This window comes from Dioszegia hungarica, assembly GCF_025882075.1.
Source record: "Dioszegia hungarica strain PDD-24b-2 chromosome Unknown MKK02contig_8, whole genome shotgun sequence".
NCBI classification, from domain to species: Eukaryota; Fungi; Basidiomycota; class Tremellomycetes; order Tremellales; family Bulleribasidiaceae; genus Dioszegia; species Dioszegia hungarica.
Genome location: NW_026515770.1, coordinates 4,245,321 through 4,264,554, shown reverse-complemented (window position 1 = coordinate 4,264,554; position 19,234 = coordinate 4,245,321). Strand labels below are relative to the sequence as shown.

At 55.6% G+C, this 19,234-nt stretch overlaps 8 protein-coding genes across 8 annotated transcripts; 7 read left to right on the top strand and 1 right to left on the bottom strand.

Moving 5' to 3' along the window:
* Positions 1-300: 300 nt before the first annotated feature.
* On the top strand, positions 301-1,842 carry MKK02DRAFT_37235 (putative casein kinase II, alpha chain; the record flags this gene model as incomplete). Its single annotated transcript, XM_053089599.1, has 10 exons — positions 301-324; positions 415-469; positions 532-608; positions 664-822; positions 885-920; positions 974-1,132; positions 1,184-1,348; positions 1,398-1,492; positions 1,546-1,748; positions 1,802-1,842. 10 exons carry the CDS (start codon positions 301-303, stop codon positions 1,840-1,842), a joined length of 1,014 nt encoding a protein of 337 aa, XP_052946445.1.
* A 575-nt stretch (positions 1,843-2,417) lies between these two features.
* Positions 2,418-5,964, top strand: MKK02DRAFT_25346 (uncharacterized protein; the record flags this gene model as incomplete). Its single annotated transcript, XM_053087023.1, has 16 exons — positions 2,418-2,546; positions 2,595-2,641; positions 2,691-2,771; positions 2,821-2,962; positions 3,008-3,139; positions 3,186-3,783; positions 3,837-3,916; positions 3,975-4,125; positions 4,173-4,246; positions 4,293-4,611; positions 4,663-4,734; positions 4,777-4,919; positions 4,967-4,985; positions 5,034-5,137; positions 5,183-5,527; positions 5,572-5,964. 16 exons carry the CDS (start codon positions 2,418-2,420, stop codon positions 5,962-5,964), a joined length of 2,829 nt encoding a protein of 942 aa, XP_052946444.1.
* An 830-nt stretch (positions 5,965-6,794) lies between these two features.
* MKK02DRAFT_37233 (PHF5-like protein) lies at positions 6,795-7,933 on the top strand (the record flags this gene model as incomplete). The annotated part of the gene is made up of 4 exons (XM_053089598.1): positions 6,795-6,797; positions 6,848-6,933; positions 7,056-7,283; positions 7,885-7,933. 4 exons carry the CDS (start codon positions 6,795-6,797, stop codon positions 7,931-7,933), a joined length of 366 nt encoding a protein of 121 aa, XP_052946443.1.
* An 852-nt stretch (positions 7,934-8,785) lies between these two features.
* Positions 8,786-10,402, top strand: MKK02DRAFT_45371 (uncharacterized protein; the record flags this gene model as incomplete). The annotated part of the gene is made up of 12 exons (XM_053093382.1): positions 8,786-8,887; positions 8,940-9,012; positions 9,060-9,174; positions 9,265-9,322; positions 9,373-9,438; positions 9,491-9,568; positions 9,617-9,682; positions 9,735-9,791; positions 9,839-9,920; positions 9,968-10,098; positions 10,144-10,227; positions 10,289-10,402. The coding sequence occupies 12 exons, from the start codon at positions 8,786-8,788 to the stop codon at positions 10,400-10,402; spliced, it is 1,026 nt and encodes a 341-aa protein (XP_052946442.1).
* An 837-nt stretch (positions 10,403-11,239) lies between these two features.
* On the top strand, positions 11,240-12,926 carry MKK02DRAFT_45370 (uncharacterized protein; the record flags this gene model as incomplete). The annotated part of the gene is made up of 12 exons (XM_053093381.1): positions 11,240-11,341; positions 11,405-11,477; positions 11,543-11,644; positions 11,697-11,809; positions 11,861-11,926; positions 11,971-12,048; positions 12,101-12,166; positions 12,225-12,281; positions 12,338-12,419; positions 12,473-12,534; positions 12,658-12,747; positions 12,822-12,926. 12 exons carry the CDS (start codon positions 11,240-11,242, stop codon positions 12,924-12,926), a joined length of 996 nt encoding a protein of 331 aa, XP_052946441.1.
* Positions 12,927-13,721: 795 nt separating this feature from the next.
* Positions 13,722-15,371, top strand: MKK02DRAFT_45369 (uncharacterized protein; the record flags this gene model as incomplete). Its single annotated transcript, XM_053093380.1, has 12 exons — positions 13,722-13,826; positions 13,883-13,955; positions 14,013-14,114; positions 14,167-14,279; positions 14,330-14,395; positions 14,439-14,516; positions 14,569-14,634; positions 14,691-14,747; positions 14,792-14,873; positions 14,926-15,053; positions 15,110-15,193; positions 15,252-15,371. The coding sequence occupies 12 exons, from the start codon at positions 13,722-13,724 to the stop codon at positions 15,369-15,371; spliced, it is 1,074 nt and encodes a 357-aa protein (XP_052946440.1).
* Positions 15,372-16,048: 677 nt separating this feature from the next.
* Positions 16,049-17,379, top strand: MKK02DRAFT_45368 (uncharacterized protein; the record flags this gene model as incomplete). The annotated part of the gene is made up of 3 exons (XM_053093379.1): positions 16,049-16,141; positions 16,190-16,532; positions 16,583-17,379. 3 exons carry the CDS (start codon positions 16,049-16,051, stop codon positions 17,377-17,379), a joined length of 1,233 nt encoding a protein of 410 aa, XP_052946439.1.
* Positions 17,380-18,041: 662 nt separating this feature from the next.
* MKK02DRAFT_45367 (TB2/DP1, HVA22 family-domain-containing protein) lies at positions 18,042-18,954 on the bottom strand (the record flags this gene model as incomplete). The annotated part of the gene is made up of 6 exons (XM_053093378.1): positions 18,042-18,058; positions 18,114-18,287; positions 18,335-18,437; positions 18,487-18,631; positions 18,678-18,760; positions 18,853-18,954. The coding sequence occupies 6 exons, from the start codon at positions 18,952-18,954 to the stop codon at positions 18,042-18,044; spliced, it is 624 nt and encodes a 207-aa protein (XP_052946438.1).
* Between the last annotated feature and the right edge of the window lie 280 nt (positions 18,955-19,234).

Genomic DNA, 19,234 nt, shown 5'->3' with positions numbered 1-19,234 from the left:
CCTTGTATCTCCACGAGCGCGTCGCATCACCCGCGGAGCAAGGACGACCGCAAAGCGGAAGCAGATTTGGCTCTGGCGGCAGCAACCTCTCTAGCAGCGTACCACTCGTTCTTCTTTCTTATTTACACCTTCTCAGTCTACAACTACACTCGTCTGCGACATCGTCCGACTCACCCAGGGCTATCGTTGGCTCGTCAGCATAGCCAGTACAATTCAGCGTGAACGAGGGACGGCTCGGGAAGGTATATCAGGCAGGAAATCGTTTCAGACAGCCTACTGTATTTCTGAGCAGTAGGGATCATGTCGCAAGGATCAAGGAGCATCGTGAGTCAATCCAGCGGGGCCGTAGGCTGGTGAGGGAATAGCCTCACAATACTGGCTACGCGAGGGACAGGGTGCTGATGTCTTGCATAGGCTAGGGTATATCCCGAGGTGAATGAGAAGCTTGGAAGAGCGTGGTGGGACTATGGTGAGCTGGCTTCTGCTGAAGGACCTTCCAGCCAGAATCGTGCAGTATGGCTGACGATGCAGACAACCTGGTAGTTCAGTGGGGCGTGCAGGACAACTACGAGATTGTTCGCAAAGTCGGTCGAGGGAAATACTCCGAGGTCAGCAACAGTCATTAATACCTCATCCGACGATTCGTTGCTGACGTACTACTAGGTGTTCGAATCGATACATCTCCCAACGAACCGAAAGTGCATCGTCAAGGTGCTCAAGCCGGTCAAGAAGAAGAAGATCAAGCGGGAGATCAAGATTTTACAGAATTTGGCGGGGGGACCGAATGTCGTGGCTTTGCTGGATGTCGTACGGGATAATCAGGTAAGCTTGCCTTGAGTATGGGTTCTCCAAGGCGAGGAGGGATTGTCCACTGACTGTATCAGTCCAAAACACCATCTATCATTACTGAATATGTCAACGTGAGCTGTTTTGTGCAAACCGCCGTTGTTGCTGAAGCTGACGCTCGTCCCAGAACACCGAGTTCAAAACCCTCTATCCCAAATTCACCGACTTTGACGTCCGATACTACGTCTTTGAATTGCTCAAAGCCCTCGACTTCTGCCATTCGAAAGGTATCATGCATCGCGACGTCAAGCCTCATAACGTTATGATTGACCACGAGAAGCGAGAGGTAAGCTTACTTCACGGAAACTCTTCGATGTGCAACAGCTGACTGGACTAGCTTCGCTTGATCGACTGGGGACTGGCCGAATTCTATCACCCCGGCACAGAATACAACGTACGAGTCGCGAGCCGATACTTCAAAGGACCGGAGCTGCTGGTGGACTTCCAGGAGTACGACTATAGTCTGGACATGTGGAGTGTGGGATGCATGTTCGCAAGCATGGTGAGCTGCTATGGCGGAGCACTTGGCCGACAACAGAGCTGACATCCAGATCTTCCGCAAAGAACCATTCTTCCATGGACATGACAACTCGGACCAGCTCGTCAAGATCACCAAAGTCCTCGGTACCGATGAGCTTTTCACATAGTGAGCGAAATATAGCGCAACCTCATGCTTTGTGCTAGCAACTAATCCCTCAGTCTTGAACGCTACGATATCGACCTCGACTCGCAATTCGACGACGTGCTCGGCCGATACCCGCGCAAACCATGGAGCAAATTCATCACGTCTGAAAATCAGCGATACATCTCGAACGAGGCGATCGACTTTTTGGACAAATTATTGAGGTACGATCATCAGGAGAGGTTGACGGCCGAGGAGGGTCAGGGCCACGCGTACTTTGGTGAGTTGCTTCTCAGGGATGCTGCATGAGATGGGCGATGGCTGATCTTGCAGAACCGGTCAGAGAAGCAGCGAGGAAGGCGGGGAGATCATGATAGATGTATAGAGCAGGGAGCAGAGGTTATCCACGTCGAAGAACACCGGGTGGGTCGGCGGGCCCGGTGCGGCGGCGTCTAGGGGAGCGAGAGGGATAGTGTGACGGGGTAGTCTGGCGAGAGTCATGTTCTGGGATGTCTGTCGGGACGAGCGGTCCTTAGGTAACGCTGAGATAAACGATGGATCGAGTCAGCTACTCCCTCTCCGGCGTCCTCGTCGTCGTGCAGTGTCCTTCAGTGACTGCGATAGAGATCGTCAGCAGCTGCAGCTCCGAGCCGTTTCAGAGCATGACGTAATGTGTTTCGGAACCTTGAACCGCGCCGCGCCCCTCAAATCACGAGGCTTGCACCGCCGCCACGTATCACTTGTGCTTCTCACTCCCTACTTTGCGCCCATCATCTACTCAGACTCCCAGCTTGAGTATCGCCAGACGGTATCAGGCAGTACTCGTAACGGACTTCCCCGTTCGACAGGGATATCGAACGGTATCTACGGCCAGCTCCTTTAGCTCGGCATCAACAAACTATCTAGCCGCCCGTCTCGGCTTGTGACGCTGGATCACTGGCTGCAAACTATGGCGTACGCCTTTCCGGCGTCCGAGGCGGGTGGCCATGGACATACGAGCTACTCACACTCTGGTCCGAGCAGTAGGAGCAGTAGGAAGGGGAGTGAGGACGCGTTTGACGTGTTGAAGGAGTTCAAGGTAAGTTGTAACTGTGGGTGCTATTCGAGCTCGGGCTAATGTGTATAGCTCAAGATCGATGAGGATGAGCACTACATCGAATTTTTCCAGGAGCGGTAAGCTGAGATCTTCGCGAAGCGATGACTGTAGCTGACGGATTGATAGGATCAAGATAGAGGAGCAGTATGTTTGGCAATTGCAGCGGCTGTACGATCGGAGCGTCGCCATCGATTCATTGCATGAAGAGTGAGTAGCCAGAGGTAGTAGAGGGTGGACGTATAGCTGACATCGCTAGTCAAGCAATGCAAAGAGCCAGAACAACAGCCAGGAAAGGTTGGGTCGAAGTGCGAGACTACACGTCCAGGGAGATTGACTCGCGGAATGCGCTCGTTATGGCGCTCAAGACGGCTATTATACCTGATTTGGCCAAGATCAAGGTGAGTTCGCAGGACGGGAGGAAGGTCCATCTGCTAATTATCAAGGACGAACAGGAGCGTATTCGGCAAGGTCTAAGGGAGAACGTACGGGTCTCGAACGAGATGTACGACGAGCACTTCAAGCAGCACGTCCCGAAGTTGAAGAAGACATACTGGCAGAAATGCCAGGCGCTCGAGGTGAGTCTTGCGTTATCGGGCACATGGGTCACAGCTGATAAGACAGGATCACAAGCGGCAGGAAGCTGCGATTCTGGCGCAGGCCAGACTGCTGTCTACACCGTCACCCTCTTCTCCGTCCGGAAGTCCACAATTCGAGCAGCCCGCACCTACATTCAACCCTCCGCCTCTAATGGTCGGTGCGCTGCCTCCTAGCGCTGCTGCCGGCGGTCTTGCCGATACCCCTTACTTCTCGCCGCCTCAAGCCAATCAACCTTTACCTGCGCACGATCGTGCCCCCGGTATCACCTTCAATCCTCATGTACCATCACACGCGAGCCGCCCGTCCACCTCCGTCGCGCGCAATCGCGATCGCTCTGGATCCGGCACGGCCGGTCAAACGGACAAGAAGGACACCAAGGAGGTGTTCCAAGATCTGGCGGTACAGAGCAAGAAGGGATTCAATGCGTTCATGCAGAAGCTGGGCGGGGATAAGGGGGACAAAGAGCCGGGTGATAGCGGGTTCGTCATGGTCGGAGGAGGAGGAAAAGAGGATGACGGGATGGGACTGCAGAGGAGGTCGACAAATCGAGGGATACATGGAAAGGGGCAGGAGACGGGGGCGATGCGGGCTGTAAGAGCGAAGAGGGAGGTAGATGATGCCGGTGAGCTTCACTTTGCACCATGCTGTATGGGGATTCAAGCTGATCGGTATCAGACAAGGCGTACCGGAACGGAGTTTTCCACCTTGAGTCCCTCAGGCTCAGGCGGGAGAAGGTCCAGGCTTCGGCTTTGACGGTGGGTTGTTTTTGCTGGCCGGATGAGGCAGAGGAAGCCTCGCAGGCTGACTCTACAGAATCTTGAGCAATTCAACGACGACCTCACCATCAAGCTTCGGAATGCCCTCGCAACATACGTGGATATCGTACACGCTACAGCAGCGACGAATGCGCAAGCGACGGATGTGGTCAGGCAAGCTGTGGAACGGATAGACCCTAGTCGAGAGAGTGAGCTATTGAGTAGGCTGCGATACATAGTGTCAGCTGATTGCCAGTGTCGCTCTTCCGAGCTCGGCTGATGTCTTTCCGAGGCTTACAATCCACGCCAGTACCATATGAGAACTTCTACGTATGTTCGCCCGCAGGACGGTACCACGCTTTTGCTGACACCCCAGGTCGGCCCTTGTCGATCCCTCATTTTTGGCGTTAGTCTGACGGACTACGACTTTGCGCGAGGTGAAGGCGGGGATCATGGTCGGCCACCGACGATCGTCGAGAAGTGTATTTCTGCTCTCGATCAGAAGGGTAAGTCACCTCAACCAAGACTGAGAGCAATCGCTGACGCTCAAGGTCTGGACGCGGAAGGGCTGTATCGCATCAGCGGACGAAAGGCCGGTGTGCAGAAGATGATACAGGATATTGAGCTGGACGAGGAGAAATTTGTCTTTGATGAGTCGGGCGATGTCCACAGCGTCGCAAATGTGCTCAAACAATGTGAGCTGCCTGAGCACTCCAGTAGGGCGAATGAGCAAGCTGACAAGATAGACTTACGAGAGCTGCCTGAGCCGGTGTTCCTCCTTCCGCACTCGGAGCGGGTCAAGATCACTGAGAATCGAGGTATGTTGTGCCGGATCTCAGCGGGCTCGGCTGATGCGGTAGAGCAACTCATCCACAGCAACTTTGCTGCACTTCGAAGCAGGCTGCGTCGACTCCCTCCGATCCACCAAACGACCTTCCAGGCTATCATCGAACATCTAGGCAGGGTGCAGAGCCGGTCCAACACAAACAAGATGGATGCCAAGGTGAGTTTTCTCGCCCTACTTGCTTTGGGCACATGCTGACTATGCAGAACCTAGCTGTATTCTTCAGTATGTCGACACAAGTTCTCATAGAATGAACCAGGCTGACTACCGCAGATTCGGTCTTGTTTGGCGCAGACAACGGCCCAGAAGCAACCGCGTTGACCATGCACCATCAGGCGGATTCGGTGCTCCGGGACTTGATAACTTTCTCCGACCTGGTCAGTCATGCTATTTATCTCCATAGGACCAAGCTCATCGTATAGCTTTTCACCACCGATGTCGAGCCAGCATCCGGCGCAGGCGACAAGCGCCACGCCGTGACCGAGACTGCCATCGAGGACGCTCCGAAAATCGGTAGCTCGAGAACGCGGATGAAGATCATCGAAAGCCCGGTCTTGGCGGTATCCGGTGAGGCAGCTGGAGCGCAGGGTGTTCCTACCGCTGTCGACACCGTAGGCAGATCTGTGGAATCTCCGGGCCAAGGGGCTAATGAGGTGGACCTGGCGTCGGTGAAGTCGACTTTCACGCCTGATGCGCGGCTGGAACTGCTTTACGACCCGAATGTCATCCCTGCTTTGTTCCGCGAATCTCTTGGACCAGAGTATCATGTGAGTGGCCGTCAGCAGGGGTGGATGATAAGCTCATCCTCCAGGTGCGACCCCTCTCCTCGACAGATCTCATGCGCTCCCACTTCTCCCTCCTTGCCGACCTCACCTCCTCGCCACCCATCGCACCCTCCACCTACGCCGCCATCTTTCAGCACCTCCGCTCCAGCCCCAACACTTACTACATCACCGTCATCGCCGATAATTCGGACGACCAGCTCGTAGCTGCCGGTACACTCTTTATTGAGCGGAAACATATCCACGCGGGCGGCTCGTCAGGGCATATCGAGGACATTGTCGTCAGTTCGCGTACCCAGGGCAAGGGGCTGGGGATCAAGCTGGTCAGGGGCTTGAAGGAGATGGCGGAGGGACTGGGGTGTTACAAGACGATCTTGGACTGCCAGGAGGGCAAGGTCGGGTTCTACGAGAAGTGCGGGTGAGTATCTTGTTACTTGAACTGGGATTGAGCTGATGGTGCAGGTTCAAGCGAAGAGGGGTTCAAATGGTACATTGGCTGTAGTTATAGACCAAAGAGAATCTAGCTGACTGATCCAGGCATACTATGCTGGCGCGTCGGACGCATCGCCCATGTTCGCACCCTCGATCCCGCTCGCCACCAGCGCCACTGCTTCACGACAGGGCTCCTCCCTCGCCCTACCGGAGATGCGTGCTCCGCCACTCCCACCACGTCCTATGGACTTTGACCACACCACACTCGTCGATCCAGCGATGACATCGCCGGCGAAGCGGACAGAGAGCACATCCTCCTCGCCCGAATCGCGCATAACGTATACCTATCCCTCCGCGTCGGATCAAGCGGGAACGGCTGTATGGGCCAAGGAAGGCCTGGGCAGTGCGAGTCTGACGCCAAGGAGGAGCCAGAGCCCAGTGAGGGAAAGGCTGGACAGTATGTCGAGGCCGTATACGCCACTACCGCCGGGAGCGGCGCCTCCTGATCTCAGCGCGGAGCCGGAGAGGGTGGGGCAGAGTGGGGGAAGGTGAATATCATAGGAGAGCTTATAATGACCATAGACATCTTGATGGGTAATGAAGTTAGATGATCTCCGAGATCGCTTGGCCGTTCCAGTATCCTCTGTGACCTTCTACGCGTCCACAGCGCAGCCCACCGCATGCTCTGCTTAGTCATGCAGCAGAGAGCGGTCGATATTTTGATTCCGTGTTTCAGAAATCACCACCAGCTCAACTCGAGATTTCGCCAACTCCTCTTAAACATATCACTTACTCGCCACCCCCCTCCGCCCATCTCATCATGGTGAGCTGCCCAGATCTCCAAGAACAGGTGGACTCAAGCTGACTTCAAAGTCCAAACATCATCCCGACTTGCTCATGTGCCGGAGGCAGCCGGGGATAGCTATTGGCCGCTTGTGCGAGAAGTGCGATGGAAGATGGTGAGTCTTACTGATTCTACTTGCCTCCATAGCGCCAGACCCAGCTATCTTTGGACACCCTACTGGAACTCAGAGCAGCTGGGACTCGATCAGTCCGACTTGGAATCCCGCTGACACATCAGTCCCATTTGCGATTCCTACGTCCGGCCAATGACCATCGTTCACATCTGCGACGAGTGCTCTTTCGGCGCTACCGCGGGCAAGTGCATCATCTGCGCCTCGAATGCCATCTCGGACGCGTATTACTGTACGGAATGTACGCGGCTGGAGAAGGACCGGGATGGGTGTCCAAAGATTATCAATATGGGCGCGAGTCGGGTGGATGCGTTCTATGAACGGAAGAAATTAGGGTGAGTTGGGGTCTGAGCTTTTGTTATCTCATGATGCTGGGACGGTGGGCAGCATAAGGGAAAGAAGCAGCTGTAGGGGGACAGGTCCAGCTTCGTCCGGGGCACCTGGTTGGGTGGGATCACAGGACGAAAGGCGTGTGCGGGCGGTACTCGATCTTGGACTTGAGGGAGGATGGGCATCATAGATTGGGCAGGATGCTGACAGTGTAGGTTACAACAAGGAGCGGAGTTCAAGCGAGGATAGCACTAGTGCTCGCCGGGCCTGGCTACAGCGACAGCGTCATTCGGCGGAATTTCGGACGAAGGGCAGAAGGGAAGTGCTCGAGGATGCGAGGAAGAAAAGGGCATCGAGCAGTGGAGGTCACTGCTTCAGGAGTACTAGACGCCGTTCGGACCTGGTCTCGACCTTGTACATGTACCGATTGTATAAGCTACCGGCCATCGTCTGATATCTTGGTCACTGGAGATACCACTTTTACTTCCGCCGACAACGACAAGCAGCCTGATCAGCTGGTCGACCAACTCAGCTCAAGCTGCATCTTCGCTCCTGTCCAATTATCATTCAGCCTGAGACTGCATGCCTCCCTTTGACAGAATCCAGGCTAGCGACGCGTCAAGGCCTCGCGCGCGCTCGGCGTGACACTTCGTGACAATGGACACGGATCCGGAGTCCGGAAGTCTGGACGCGCCTCCTTTGGCCTCCGTCCTCTTGCCGTCTTCGCCCTCCTTTGCCCCTTCCTCGGCATCGCAAGTTTCCAGCTGTCATCCGAGCTGTGGCTGACCATACAAGCATGTAGCTAGCTGACTAGTGGCCGTCCTTCCATCACGCCGAGAGTGCGAGCTCGACCTTGACCGCACCTTCGCCGGAATCAACCGATGCAGTCTCACGCCCTAACTTGGGGTTGCTCCGCGCCCCCGCCCCTGTTCTCCGTGTCCGTCTCCAAATCTCAGACCTCAGATCCGCACTAACTTCGCATCACATGGGATGCCGATGTTGTTGACTACTGATCAATAGGGAATGTTTGGACATCACATCAAGCATGCCCTTGTATCTCCCTAGATCCCCCTCCGCGACATGTATCGAGGAATGCGTAGCCCTCGCGGACCGATACCCCATACACTACAACGCGACGACCGCTCGGACTCCTCGGCAACGGCGTCTCCGAGGTACTCGGAGCTCTCGGATACGGTAGGGTGGGGGGAGGCACGCTAGAGGTCGCCCGCCCGACCAGTCGATTGATTGCGTGTGTGGTCATATCGTGCCTGAGCATCGACCTCCACCAGACACGCTGATACACAGCCTCCCGCCCAACGCTTGGACTCTCCCTTTCATGCGGCAACATGGTCAGTATCACTCCCTCGTTGACTACCAGTTTAGGGTATAAAACTTCACTGCCCTCCCCTCCTCTGATCTGCACACATCGTCCCCTCCCAAAGAACACAATCCCGCCACCTCCTTCATCTTCACCGCACACATTCTCCCTTCCCACCTCCCACTCAAGATGTTCCACCACGTCCTCGCCATCCTCGCCAAGCGCGAGGATCCGCCGATGTCACCCATCACCGACGAGGCCACCGCAGCCGCTGCTTTTGCGTCGCAGCAGGTAGGTCCTCCTACTCTCTCTCTCACTCCAGGTGCGAGGCTGACGACACCAGAGATACGTCTTGGGGTGCATGTTTGCACCTCTGATCTTCGACATCCTCCTTCTCGGTGTCTTCCTCATGCAGGGTGAGTTCAGCTAAGGGTCTCACGAGGATCATCGGCTGATCCGCCAGTCTACACCTATTTCACCTACCAAAAGAACGATCGCAAAATCACCAAAGCCGTCGTTCTGACCGTCCTCTTCATCAACCTCTGCTTCTCCGCCTACCATACCTGCAAGTTGTCTGCGTATATCGGATGGTTCGACAAGCGCTGATGCGCAGATTTCGTACAATGGCTGTTTGTCGAGAACTTCGGCTTGTGGGCTTCATTCTTCAGTACCAAGCGGCTCGCATGGGCGCCCTTCATCGACTCCCTCAACTCCTTCGTCGTCCAGGTGAGCTCGTTACTATCTCTGGGTGGCTGATGCTGGAGCTGATCCCTCAGACATTCATGTCCTACCGCGCCTACCGACTGCTGAACAGGGCCATCTGGATTCCAATTGCTGTTACAGTGAGCTTAGACCACCTACTTCCTCGATTCGAGTATTCAGCTGACCCGCTAGATTCTCTGCCTCACCAGTGTCGGGGCTACTCTCTCGGTCTTGATCATCTTCTCGGGTCTCAACTCGCTCATCGACGCTGTAGGTTGATCCTAACGCAACATCTGGGGTCGCAGCTGACCAGTATAGTATCGTGTGAAGATTCCCGAGCTGCTCTGGTTGACTTCCGTCATGTGCGCAGATCTGATCATCACTGTAAGCTCGCCTCAAAGTGTCCTCCGTCACAAATCATGAAGCTGACGTCTAGATATCCATCATCTACGGCTTGAGCAGGTCTAAGACTGGCTGGGCACATACCGACAAGGTGCGCTCTACTCCACAATATCGCGGCCGACCTAGCTGACCTTGCAGACCATCGGCCGTCTTGTGAGGATGACCATCGAAGGTCAGGTCCCTCCCTTCCTTATCGCCTTGATCTTCATGATCGAGTTCAGTATGTCCTTCTCACCCAACTTGTTTCGGTACAAGCTGACATGCTAGTCCACGCACCCGACAACCTCCTCGGCGCCACCCTCCAGAACCTGCAGTGCAAGTTCTACGCCGTCGGTATGATGTATTCGATCAACGCTAGGGTGTCATTCCAGCAGCAGTTGACGGATCAGCGGACTGGCGTGAGATATCAGATCCATGAATTGATGAAGTAGCTGACATTTTAGGGTGCTGGACAGGTCTTCGCCATGAACAGCAGGCACAACCCGACTGCTATCCAAGTAGCTGTAGAGACCGAGACTTACGTTCAGGTGAGTCGGTCTTCCCGCTCGGCTTCAGTACCATCTTCTTCGCGCCCAGCTGACCCTGCAGGGCCCATACAGCAACGCCGGATACCCCGACCGCAAAGACGAAGGCGACTCGCTCTCGGATATCAACGATCAGAAGGTCGTCGGCTACAGCTCGCAGGCGCAGCTTACCGCCTAGCTCTGGTGGGTCGACAGGACAGACAGGACAGTAGACAGAGTAGGCAGCATAATCATCCCAGCAGGTCTCACCGACTTTTTGTCTATTATAAATATCTTCATTACTATATAGCATGACTCCTTAGCAAAATCCGGGATTAGTGCATGTATGCGCCGCGCGCAGTCATGGACGTCTAGCAACGGGAAGGGTCTTCTGCATGTCGGAGGGCTTGTCAATATTGCAGGTCAACTCATGACCCACCTATCTATTGACTGGCCGCAGAGAGCACCCGGCAGATGACGTGTCAACATGGAGCACCAACCGCTCGAGCCTCATCCTCCTTCCACCTTCCACCTCCTCTCTCGGGCTTTCTCGGGCTTTCAACCTTCTTCACCCTTCCTTTACAGGCACCGGCTGACAACCCTCAAATAGCTCACAGCCGCACTGACCATGTTTCCAATCAAAAGCCGAGCTGAACGAAGTGAATAACCCCGCCAGTACTGGCAGTACCCTCCTTTCGAGGGATTTTTCCATGCCAACAATGTCAGCATCAGGATATCAGCCTTCGCCTGCTCGACTACTCGGTAAGGCAGTGCTGACAGGCACCGATGTCGCCCACTTCGTCGATTCAGGAGCCGAGCGGGACGTACCCTGCAGCGATGAGGGTGAAGCCAGATTTCGGCCAACCAGCCATATTCAAGGATGCTGGATCGGACGTGACTCGTCCCGTCCTCTTCCAAGAAACCCTCGATCTCGCACCTCTACCCAGGTACAATCCCTTGAATCACTCACTCGCACCCTACTGCAGTCTTCCCCCAAGCCCCTTCTCTCGCCTCCCCGCATATATCGGCACACGCGATGATCCACCACGTCCTCGCTGCTCCCGCTCGAGCAGCGGATCGTCCCATCTCGCCCGTCACAGGCGAAGCCATGGCGACTGCCATTTTCAAGAACCAGCAGGTGAGCCGATCAGCTGAGGGATAGTGCCCTACAATCAGAGCTTGTCAAGCTGATCATGTTCAGCGATACGTCCTAGGGTGTATCTTTGCGCCCTTGATCGTTGATATCCTCCTGCTCGGAGTCCTCTTGACCCAGGGTAAGCGACTTCTGCTAACTTCTACCCGCCCTGCCAAATTAGCTGAGCCCCGAGCTAATGAACAGTGTACACCTACTTCACATGTCAGAAGGACGACCGGTGGATGACCAAGGCCGTCGTGCTCACCGTCTTATTCATCAATCTCTGCTTCTCGGCGTACCTCACCTGTGAGCTGATGCGCCCATTCTCTTGGGCTGGATATCAGCTGACACTATTCAGACTTCATCCAGTGGCTCTTTGTCGAGAACTTCGGTCTTTGGGCGCCCTTCTTCAATACCAAGCGCCTGGCGTGGGGTCCGTTCATCGACGCTCTTAACTCGTTCGTCGTCCAGGTAAGCTCGACTATACCCTCTTCAGTCGACAACGCATTGGCTGACAGGTAGACCTTCATGTCATATCGCGCCTACCGGCTTCTCAATCGCCTGATCTGGATCCCCGTCGCTGTCACGGTGGGCTGATTGCGCCTGTTTAGGGAGTCCGTCTGACCAGCTAGGCACTTTGCTTGATCAGTGTCGGAGCGACGCTCAGTGTGCTTATCATCTTCTTCAATCTCAACTCTCTCATCGATGCCGTGAGTCGGTCCCCATACCCGGCTACCAGGGCACAAAAGCTGACCTGGATAGTACCGCGTCAAGATCCCGGAGCTCCTCTGGCTGACCTCCATCGTCTGTGCCGACCTGATCATCACTGTAAGCCATCTCTCACTTCGCGTTATGATGTCCACGGGCAGTCGGGCTGAAAAAGCAGATATCGATCATTTACGGCTTGATCAAGTCCAAGACCGGATGGGCCCATACCCACAAGGTTTGTGTATCTCAAACCCTCGATTACTGCAGCTCGCCATATAGCTGACCGCCCAGATTCTCAGCAAGCTCGTCAGAATGACTATCGAGGGTCAGGTCCCGCCCCTTCTCATCGCCCTGCTGTTCATGGTCGAGTTCAGTACGTGGGCCTTTCGAGTGTCCGAGTCAAAAGGTCGTCAGCTGACAAGCTAGTCCACACCCCCAACAACTTCCTCGCTGCCTGCCTTCAGAACTGTCAATGCAAATTGTACGCAGTGGGTATGATGTACTCGATCAACGCTCGTATCTCCTTCCGGCGTGAGGGGAGCAATAGTTAATCCGGCGTGAGTCGTTCTCTGACCCTTCATATCCTTCCGGGACCAAGCTGAGATCACTAGAACCCAGGCGGGGCGGAAGTTTTCGTGCCACGCAATCAAACCAAACCAGATCAGCTGCAAGTCAAGGTTGAGACCGGGACGACGCTGAACGTAAGTAGAACACTTTGGGCAGCTTCACCTTCTCTTCGGCCTTGACAACCCTTACAGATTGGCTGACTTACCAGGGCCCTTACAGCAACTATGCAGGCAACCGGAAGGCCGCAGACTCGTTCTCCATCACCGACCACTCCGGAGTCGCGTACAGCTCGCAGGCGCAACTTACCGCCTAAGCTTGGCCCCAACGTCTGGACAGTAGATATGAAAGCCAGCCTTGCCATCCATGCAACTCTTATGATATGCAGCCGGACTTCAGGCCTGACGCGAAGGACGATAGTGTACTGTGATACCATGCCAATGCGCTCTAAAAAGGCTAAAACCTTAATCCTGAGGAATGTGTATCGCCCACGCTAGCGCCATCACGCGTCACGCGAGGTCACGCGTGGGCCTCACTGTCAAACCCTCCAACTGCTCCCAGCCCGACAGATCATGATCGCACAGCGCACACTCAACGCGCTCAACGTCTCACATTCCTCGCTCAGCGTGCGGGCGAGGCAGCGCACTGATACGCGCTAGTGTGGTGCAAAATGCGCGGCTCTGTGCCGTCGCGATGGGATAGACATGGCAACAACGGCGGCCCTCAAACACGGTTCCAGATCCCATGCCGTTCCTGAGATTTGGATCTAAGGAACGGACGCTCATACCCTCTCCGCGCGCCCTTTTCCTAATGCAAACTATCTTGTTGTGTGGGCGGTGCTCAAGCTCAGATGAGCTAGCAAAAGGTACCGACATCGCCCTCCCATCACAATCCAGCACCACACTAATCTATCCATGCTCGGGCGAGGTGAGGGACTCACGATATATAGAGTCGGCTCGCCCTTCCTCTCCTCCTTCCATGCTCATCCTCAACACTATTTCGTCCTTCACTCACTTCGACCTCATCCTTCGATACGCCCCACCACACTCTTTCTTCGCACACCTCCCCTTCACCCCTCTCAACCCCTCATCCCCACTCATATACACACACGATGATACACCACGTCCTTGCTACTCTCGCTAGGCGAGCAGAGGACCGGCCTATCTCGCCCATCACCGACGAGGCCACCGCGGCTGCGGCTTTCGTCTCACAGCAGGTAAATCCTTTCTGAGCTCTTTGCGAGTCGGACGCAGGCGAGCTGACCATGACCAGCGATACGTCCTCGGATGCATGTTCGCTCCGCTGATCTTTGACATTCTCCTCCTCGGTGTCTTCCTCATGCAAGGTATGTACTCCTCCCCTAACCGCCCCCTCTCTAGCCGAGTGCACAGCTGACCAACAGTGTACACCTATTTCACCTACCAAAAGAACGACCGCTGGATCACAAAGGCCGTCGTGCTCACCGTCCTATTTATCAATCTCTGCTTCTCAGGCTATCATACCTGTAAGCTGGCTTGCCCTTAGGATCTTCACCAACACCAGCTGATCATGCCCAGACTTCATCCAGTGGCTCTTCGTCGAGAACTTCGGACTATGGGCGCCCTTCTTCAACACCAAGCGCCTGGCATGGGGTCCATTTATCGACTCGCTCAACTCGTTTGTCGTTCAGGTGAGCTCTTAAACAGCTCCGTTCGCCGTGCGGTCTGAGCTGACAGCAAGGTCTTCATGTCCTACCGCGCCTACCGCCTCCTCAACCGCCAGATCTGGATCCCCATCGTCGTCACGGTAAGCTCCTCACCGCTGTGCTTTGAGCTGAGCTGATGCCCAGGCTCTCTGCTTGACGTCTATCGGTGCTACTCTGAGCGTCCTCATCATCTTCTCGAACCTGAACTCTCTCATCGATGCTGTGAGCCAAACCCTCTGCCAGCTGCATCCACAAAGCGAGAGCTGACCTTTAGTACCGCGTCAAGATCCCTGAGCTGCTATGGCTTACCTCGGTCATGTGCGCCGACTTGATCATCACGGTGAGCTGCCCTGATGCGATGGTCCGGCACCGTCCGGCTTGCAGCTGACGTGCCAGATCTCGATCATCTACGGCTTGAGCAAGTCCAAGACTGGGTGGGCTCATACTGACAAGGTGAGGTCTCCTCTCTCCACTCCTGGCCGAGGCTGATTCCGTAGACTATCGGCAAGCTCGTCAGGATGACTATTGAGGGCCAGGTCCCACCGTTCCTCATCGCGTTGATCTTCATGGTCGAGTTTAGTACGTCTCATCTTTAGACTTCGCAATATGACGGGCAGAGCTGACAGAGTAGTCAACACCCCCGACAACCTCCTCGGCGCCACTCTCCAGAACCTGCAGTGCAAATTCTACGCCGTCGGTATGATGTACTCCATCAATGCTCGAGTCTCTTTCCAGCGCGATATCAACGACGCTCGATCTGTGAGTACCCTGTCTCTGCCCTCCAAGCTTGATCAAGGTGGCTGATAGCCGTCCAGCACAACGGCCAGGTCTTCGCCATGAACAGTCGGCCGAACCCAACTCAGATTCAGGTAGCGGTAGAGACTGAGACCTACGTCAATGTGAGCTCAACTAACCCTTTCATCAGCGTAAGCAGGACTGGCAGAGCTGACATCTCAGGGCCCGTATGACAGTAGCTATCCAGACAATAGGAAGGACGAGGACTCTCTCTCCGACACCGAGCCAAAGGTCGTTGCGTACAGCTCCCAGGCGCAGCTGACTGATCCTCACCGCACTTGAGCTACCGGATGCGAGGATGAGGGGGTCAACGTGCTTGACTGTCTCAAGGTGGCATGCAGACCGCCTTGACGGGGGCAGCACCGCACTTATTCGGGGTTATAATAGGTATTTCATTGTTAGATAGGCTTTCCATGTAGAAGTGGTGGTGGTAGGCAAGCTAAGATGTATAACTTGTGAAGCACTCCATAGCCATGGCTGTGATGGAGGTCTCATAGACATAGCCGCTCCGGATATCTACAACCCTTGCAGGCTGTGCAGCCATTCTCACTTCCTCATCAGTGTCAGCGGCGATGACGTACTTTGGCCGGAGTTCGGCCGGAGCCAATCCTCAAGGTCTTGGCAGGCACGGCCGAGTTTGAGTTAGACTTGGTAGCCGCCGAGAGCATCGCCGCACCGCCAGATCAGAACAGAACAGTGAGGGATTTATTCATTCATCTATCACTATCTGAGTCGGAGATCTCGACGGCCAGGCAAGAGCCATACCCGCATATCTCTCCTATAAAGCCTACATCGGCTTAACACTGAGCACGTTTCGACGCTCTTCGCCCTCCTCGCCTGTCACCCCCTGAGCTTGCGAACTCCCAGGCCTTGCCCCACCTGCTGGCGTCCCCACTATCGTCCAGCAGCACCTACACATCGTACGGTAGTGAGGGAGGGCATACGCTCTCCTCGTCAAGATGACAGCTCATCGGAACGAGCATCACCATCATGAGCCACACAAGAAGATCATGGATCCGCGAAAGCTGCTATCGCGGCGATACTCCCTCATGGTACGTCCAGTCTCGTGTCAGACTCCTCGGAGTCGAGCTGACCACCAGTTCTTGCATTTCGGCATTATTATCGCCCTCATCCTCGTCTCCACATTAAATGTCCGCTCGGCCATCCTGCTCGGAATCCACGGCACCTCGGCGCTCATGTTCCTGATCTACGTCCCTCCCTCCGCCTGGCTCACATGGCGCGAAGGGCGAAACGGCACGGGATATGGCGCCAAAGTGAAGAAGAAGAAGAGCAAAGGGGCGGTAGCTGCGGCGGAAGAGGGCGGTGGTGGCGAGGCGGATGTGGAGCTGGAGGGGTGGGAAGGAGGAGTGAGAAGGGGCTGGACGTGGGACTGTGCGGGTCTCGAGGTGGCTTATTTGGGCATACAGTGCGGGGGAACGCTGGGTGAGTAAAAGTCTTCTTCCTTCCTAGTAGACCATCAAGCTGACGGGCAGTATCCTCGGTGCTCTGCGCTCTCACCCTCTCTTCCTCCGAGTGCTTTGGTCCCGAGTACAACACCGGCTTCGTCCTGGACGAGTTTGCGCTCCTCAAAGAACGCGGTACCGGCCACTGGTGCAACGGCGTCATCGGCGCAACGATCCTCTCGTTTGTGCAATTCGGCCTGGATCTCGCCTGGCTCGGCTGGGTCATCTCGGTCGTCCGCGCAGGTAGCGGGGTACGGAGCGGCGCAGAGGGCGCACTGCTGAGCCGGCGGGCCAGTATAGGCGTCAGCGCCCGACCAGGGTCAGCTTCACCGGACGGACAAGTGACGTCGCCCGGCGCAGGGCTCGTCATGTCGCCCACATCCACCGTCTCCTCCTCTGGCATGCCACCTCCCCGTCTCCAGCCCCAACCTCACGTATACCATCTCCTCCAGACCCTCCTCACACCCACGCCGCGCCTTCTCACTGCGCTGGCAGAACGTCGGAAGGCGGCCGAAGCGGACACGAAGCGCCGAGAAGCGGGCGCAGTGGCAGTGGAGGCACCCGTTCACGTATGGCAAGTCGGCGCCTCATCCGCAACTCCTGGAATAAGGATACCCTCATCGCCTGGGGTCCGAGGCGTGAGCGAGAGCCCGATAAGCCCTGTCTCTGGTCGAGACTTTGCGAGGCGGGACGAGGCGGAGGGCTCGGAACTGCCTCCGCAGGATCTGGTCCAGAGTGCGGTGCCAGCAGGGGACCACCATGAGGTACCCCCGCCGTACCGTGAGGGTATGGACGTGCCGGTCTATCCGGGGTCAGCTGTTCGGTAGTTGTCGGCCTTGGGGATCTACAAATTAGCTGTGTTATCACGTATCTCTAGTTGTAAACATTAGGTTTTTTAGTAGCATATCATGTAGCTATATCTTGGGACATCCGAGACATGCTGAGGCCTTGCCGTCATGTAGAGAGATGGTGAAGGGAAGCTACAGGGCAGGCTGGAAGACCGTGGTTTAGTGAAAGATAACGCCGCTATTTTCCGTGTCGGCCGAGTCACACAATCTACCAACTGATACAGCCAGCTCCGCCTCCGCATTCCTCAAATCCCCGGCCTTGCACTAGTGCACTACTCGAACCAGCGAGCGGCACTGGTGAGTATCGTCTAGCGGCGCACAACTCACTTCATCCAGGGGATCAACAGCGAGCGTAAGGTCCTACCCAGCCTTGTGAGGCAAGCTCCTAGAGCTCGTGTCCGCCTTTGCCCATGCCCTCGCGGTGGTCGACCGCCTTGGTTGAAGGATAGCCAACTTGATGCATTCCCACATCTATCGACACCCCCGTCGTCTCCCTTCAGCGTATCTCGTTTACTTCTCGTTCTAGAAAGAGCTCTTCATGGTTTCAATTATTGATAAAAGTATAAGGAAAAAGGTCTAGGATGGGGTCGAATCGTCACGAAGTCGTACACGGTCTACACCTCCTACTCCAAAAGACCCAATTACAAGGTCTTGTCGTCTGCACGAGTCAGCTGAGGTCATCAAGAAAAAAAGGCTTTATCCTCTCAACTCACGCTCGAAGCTGCTGGTGGCGGTGGTGCCGGCAGGGTTGAAGCTGGATCCAGAGTCCTTCTGGAAGGGGTTGGTAGAGCCGGTTTCACGCTGGGCACGGGCCTTGACGTTGCCAAGAGCAGGGCGGACGACGTTGATGTAGAGGACCTCGGCACCGCGGGTAGCGGGGAGCATGACTACGTCGTCAGCTAAGGCCTCCCTCGGCAAGGACGCTTGAACTCACGCCAGATGATAGCGAGTGTCTTGAAGACAAAGTACATGGGGACCCAGTAGAGAATGGGGCGGATGGCGAAAGACTCGGCAAGGTTGAGGAGACCGAAGACGACCTATCCCGTCAGCTCGTGTCCTTCCTCACTACTGCACACATGAACTCACCCAGTATGTAAGCCACTGCTTGTCGTCGTTCTGGCTGGGGGATTCGATGGCCTGGACGGAGAGGTAAGCGGGGAGAGCCCAGCCGATGAGGTTGGAGATGGGAGCGGCGAGGCCGAACATGTTGAAGAAGATCAAGACGACCGAGCTGGCTCGTCAGCCCAAGTACGCCAAAAAGTGGTCACACGACTTACGAGGCGGCGAGACCGAGGACACCATATGCCTTGGGCACCTTGGTGCGGGTCTCGAGGTCACGGAGGACGGGGTATTTGTTGAGCTGGACGTCAGCGCTTTATCCAGCGGAGAGTGGGGAAGTGGGTTGAAAACGGGATTCGCCAAGCCTGAGCAGGGAGGAGCTATTCAACATACCTCAGCATCCAAAGAGCTGACCTGGCCCGAGACGACCTTGTTGGCCTGCTGGACGTAGGGGTGGTTGAGGAAGTTTTGCTTGATCTGCTGGGATTGCGCCATCTACACAAAGTCAGCGGTTGTCAAGGGTTGAGAATGACGTGGAAGGCGAGCGAAGCGGTGCTGAGGGCCAGAGACAGAGCCCCCTTTGCGCGTGGGTTGCTCGCTCGCCCTGTATGGAGGAGCAACGTACTGTGTTGATGGTAGCTGTGTTGCTGATGGGTAGATGGTAGTAGGGTGAGTATGAAAGGGAGAGGTATGGAAGAAGAAGGTGCCAGGCTGAAAGTCAAAGTCAGGGGTGGGAGAGAGCTCTGAGTGAGGGAAAATGACGTAGTGTGCCACA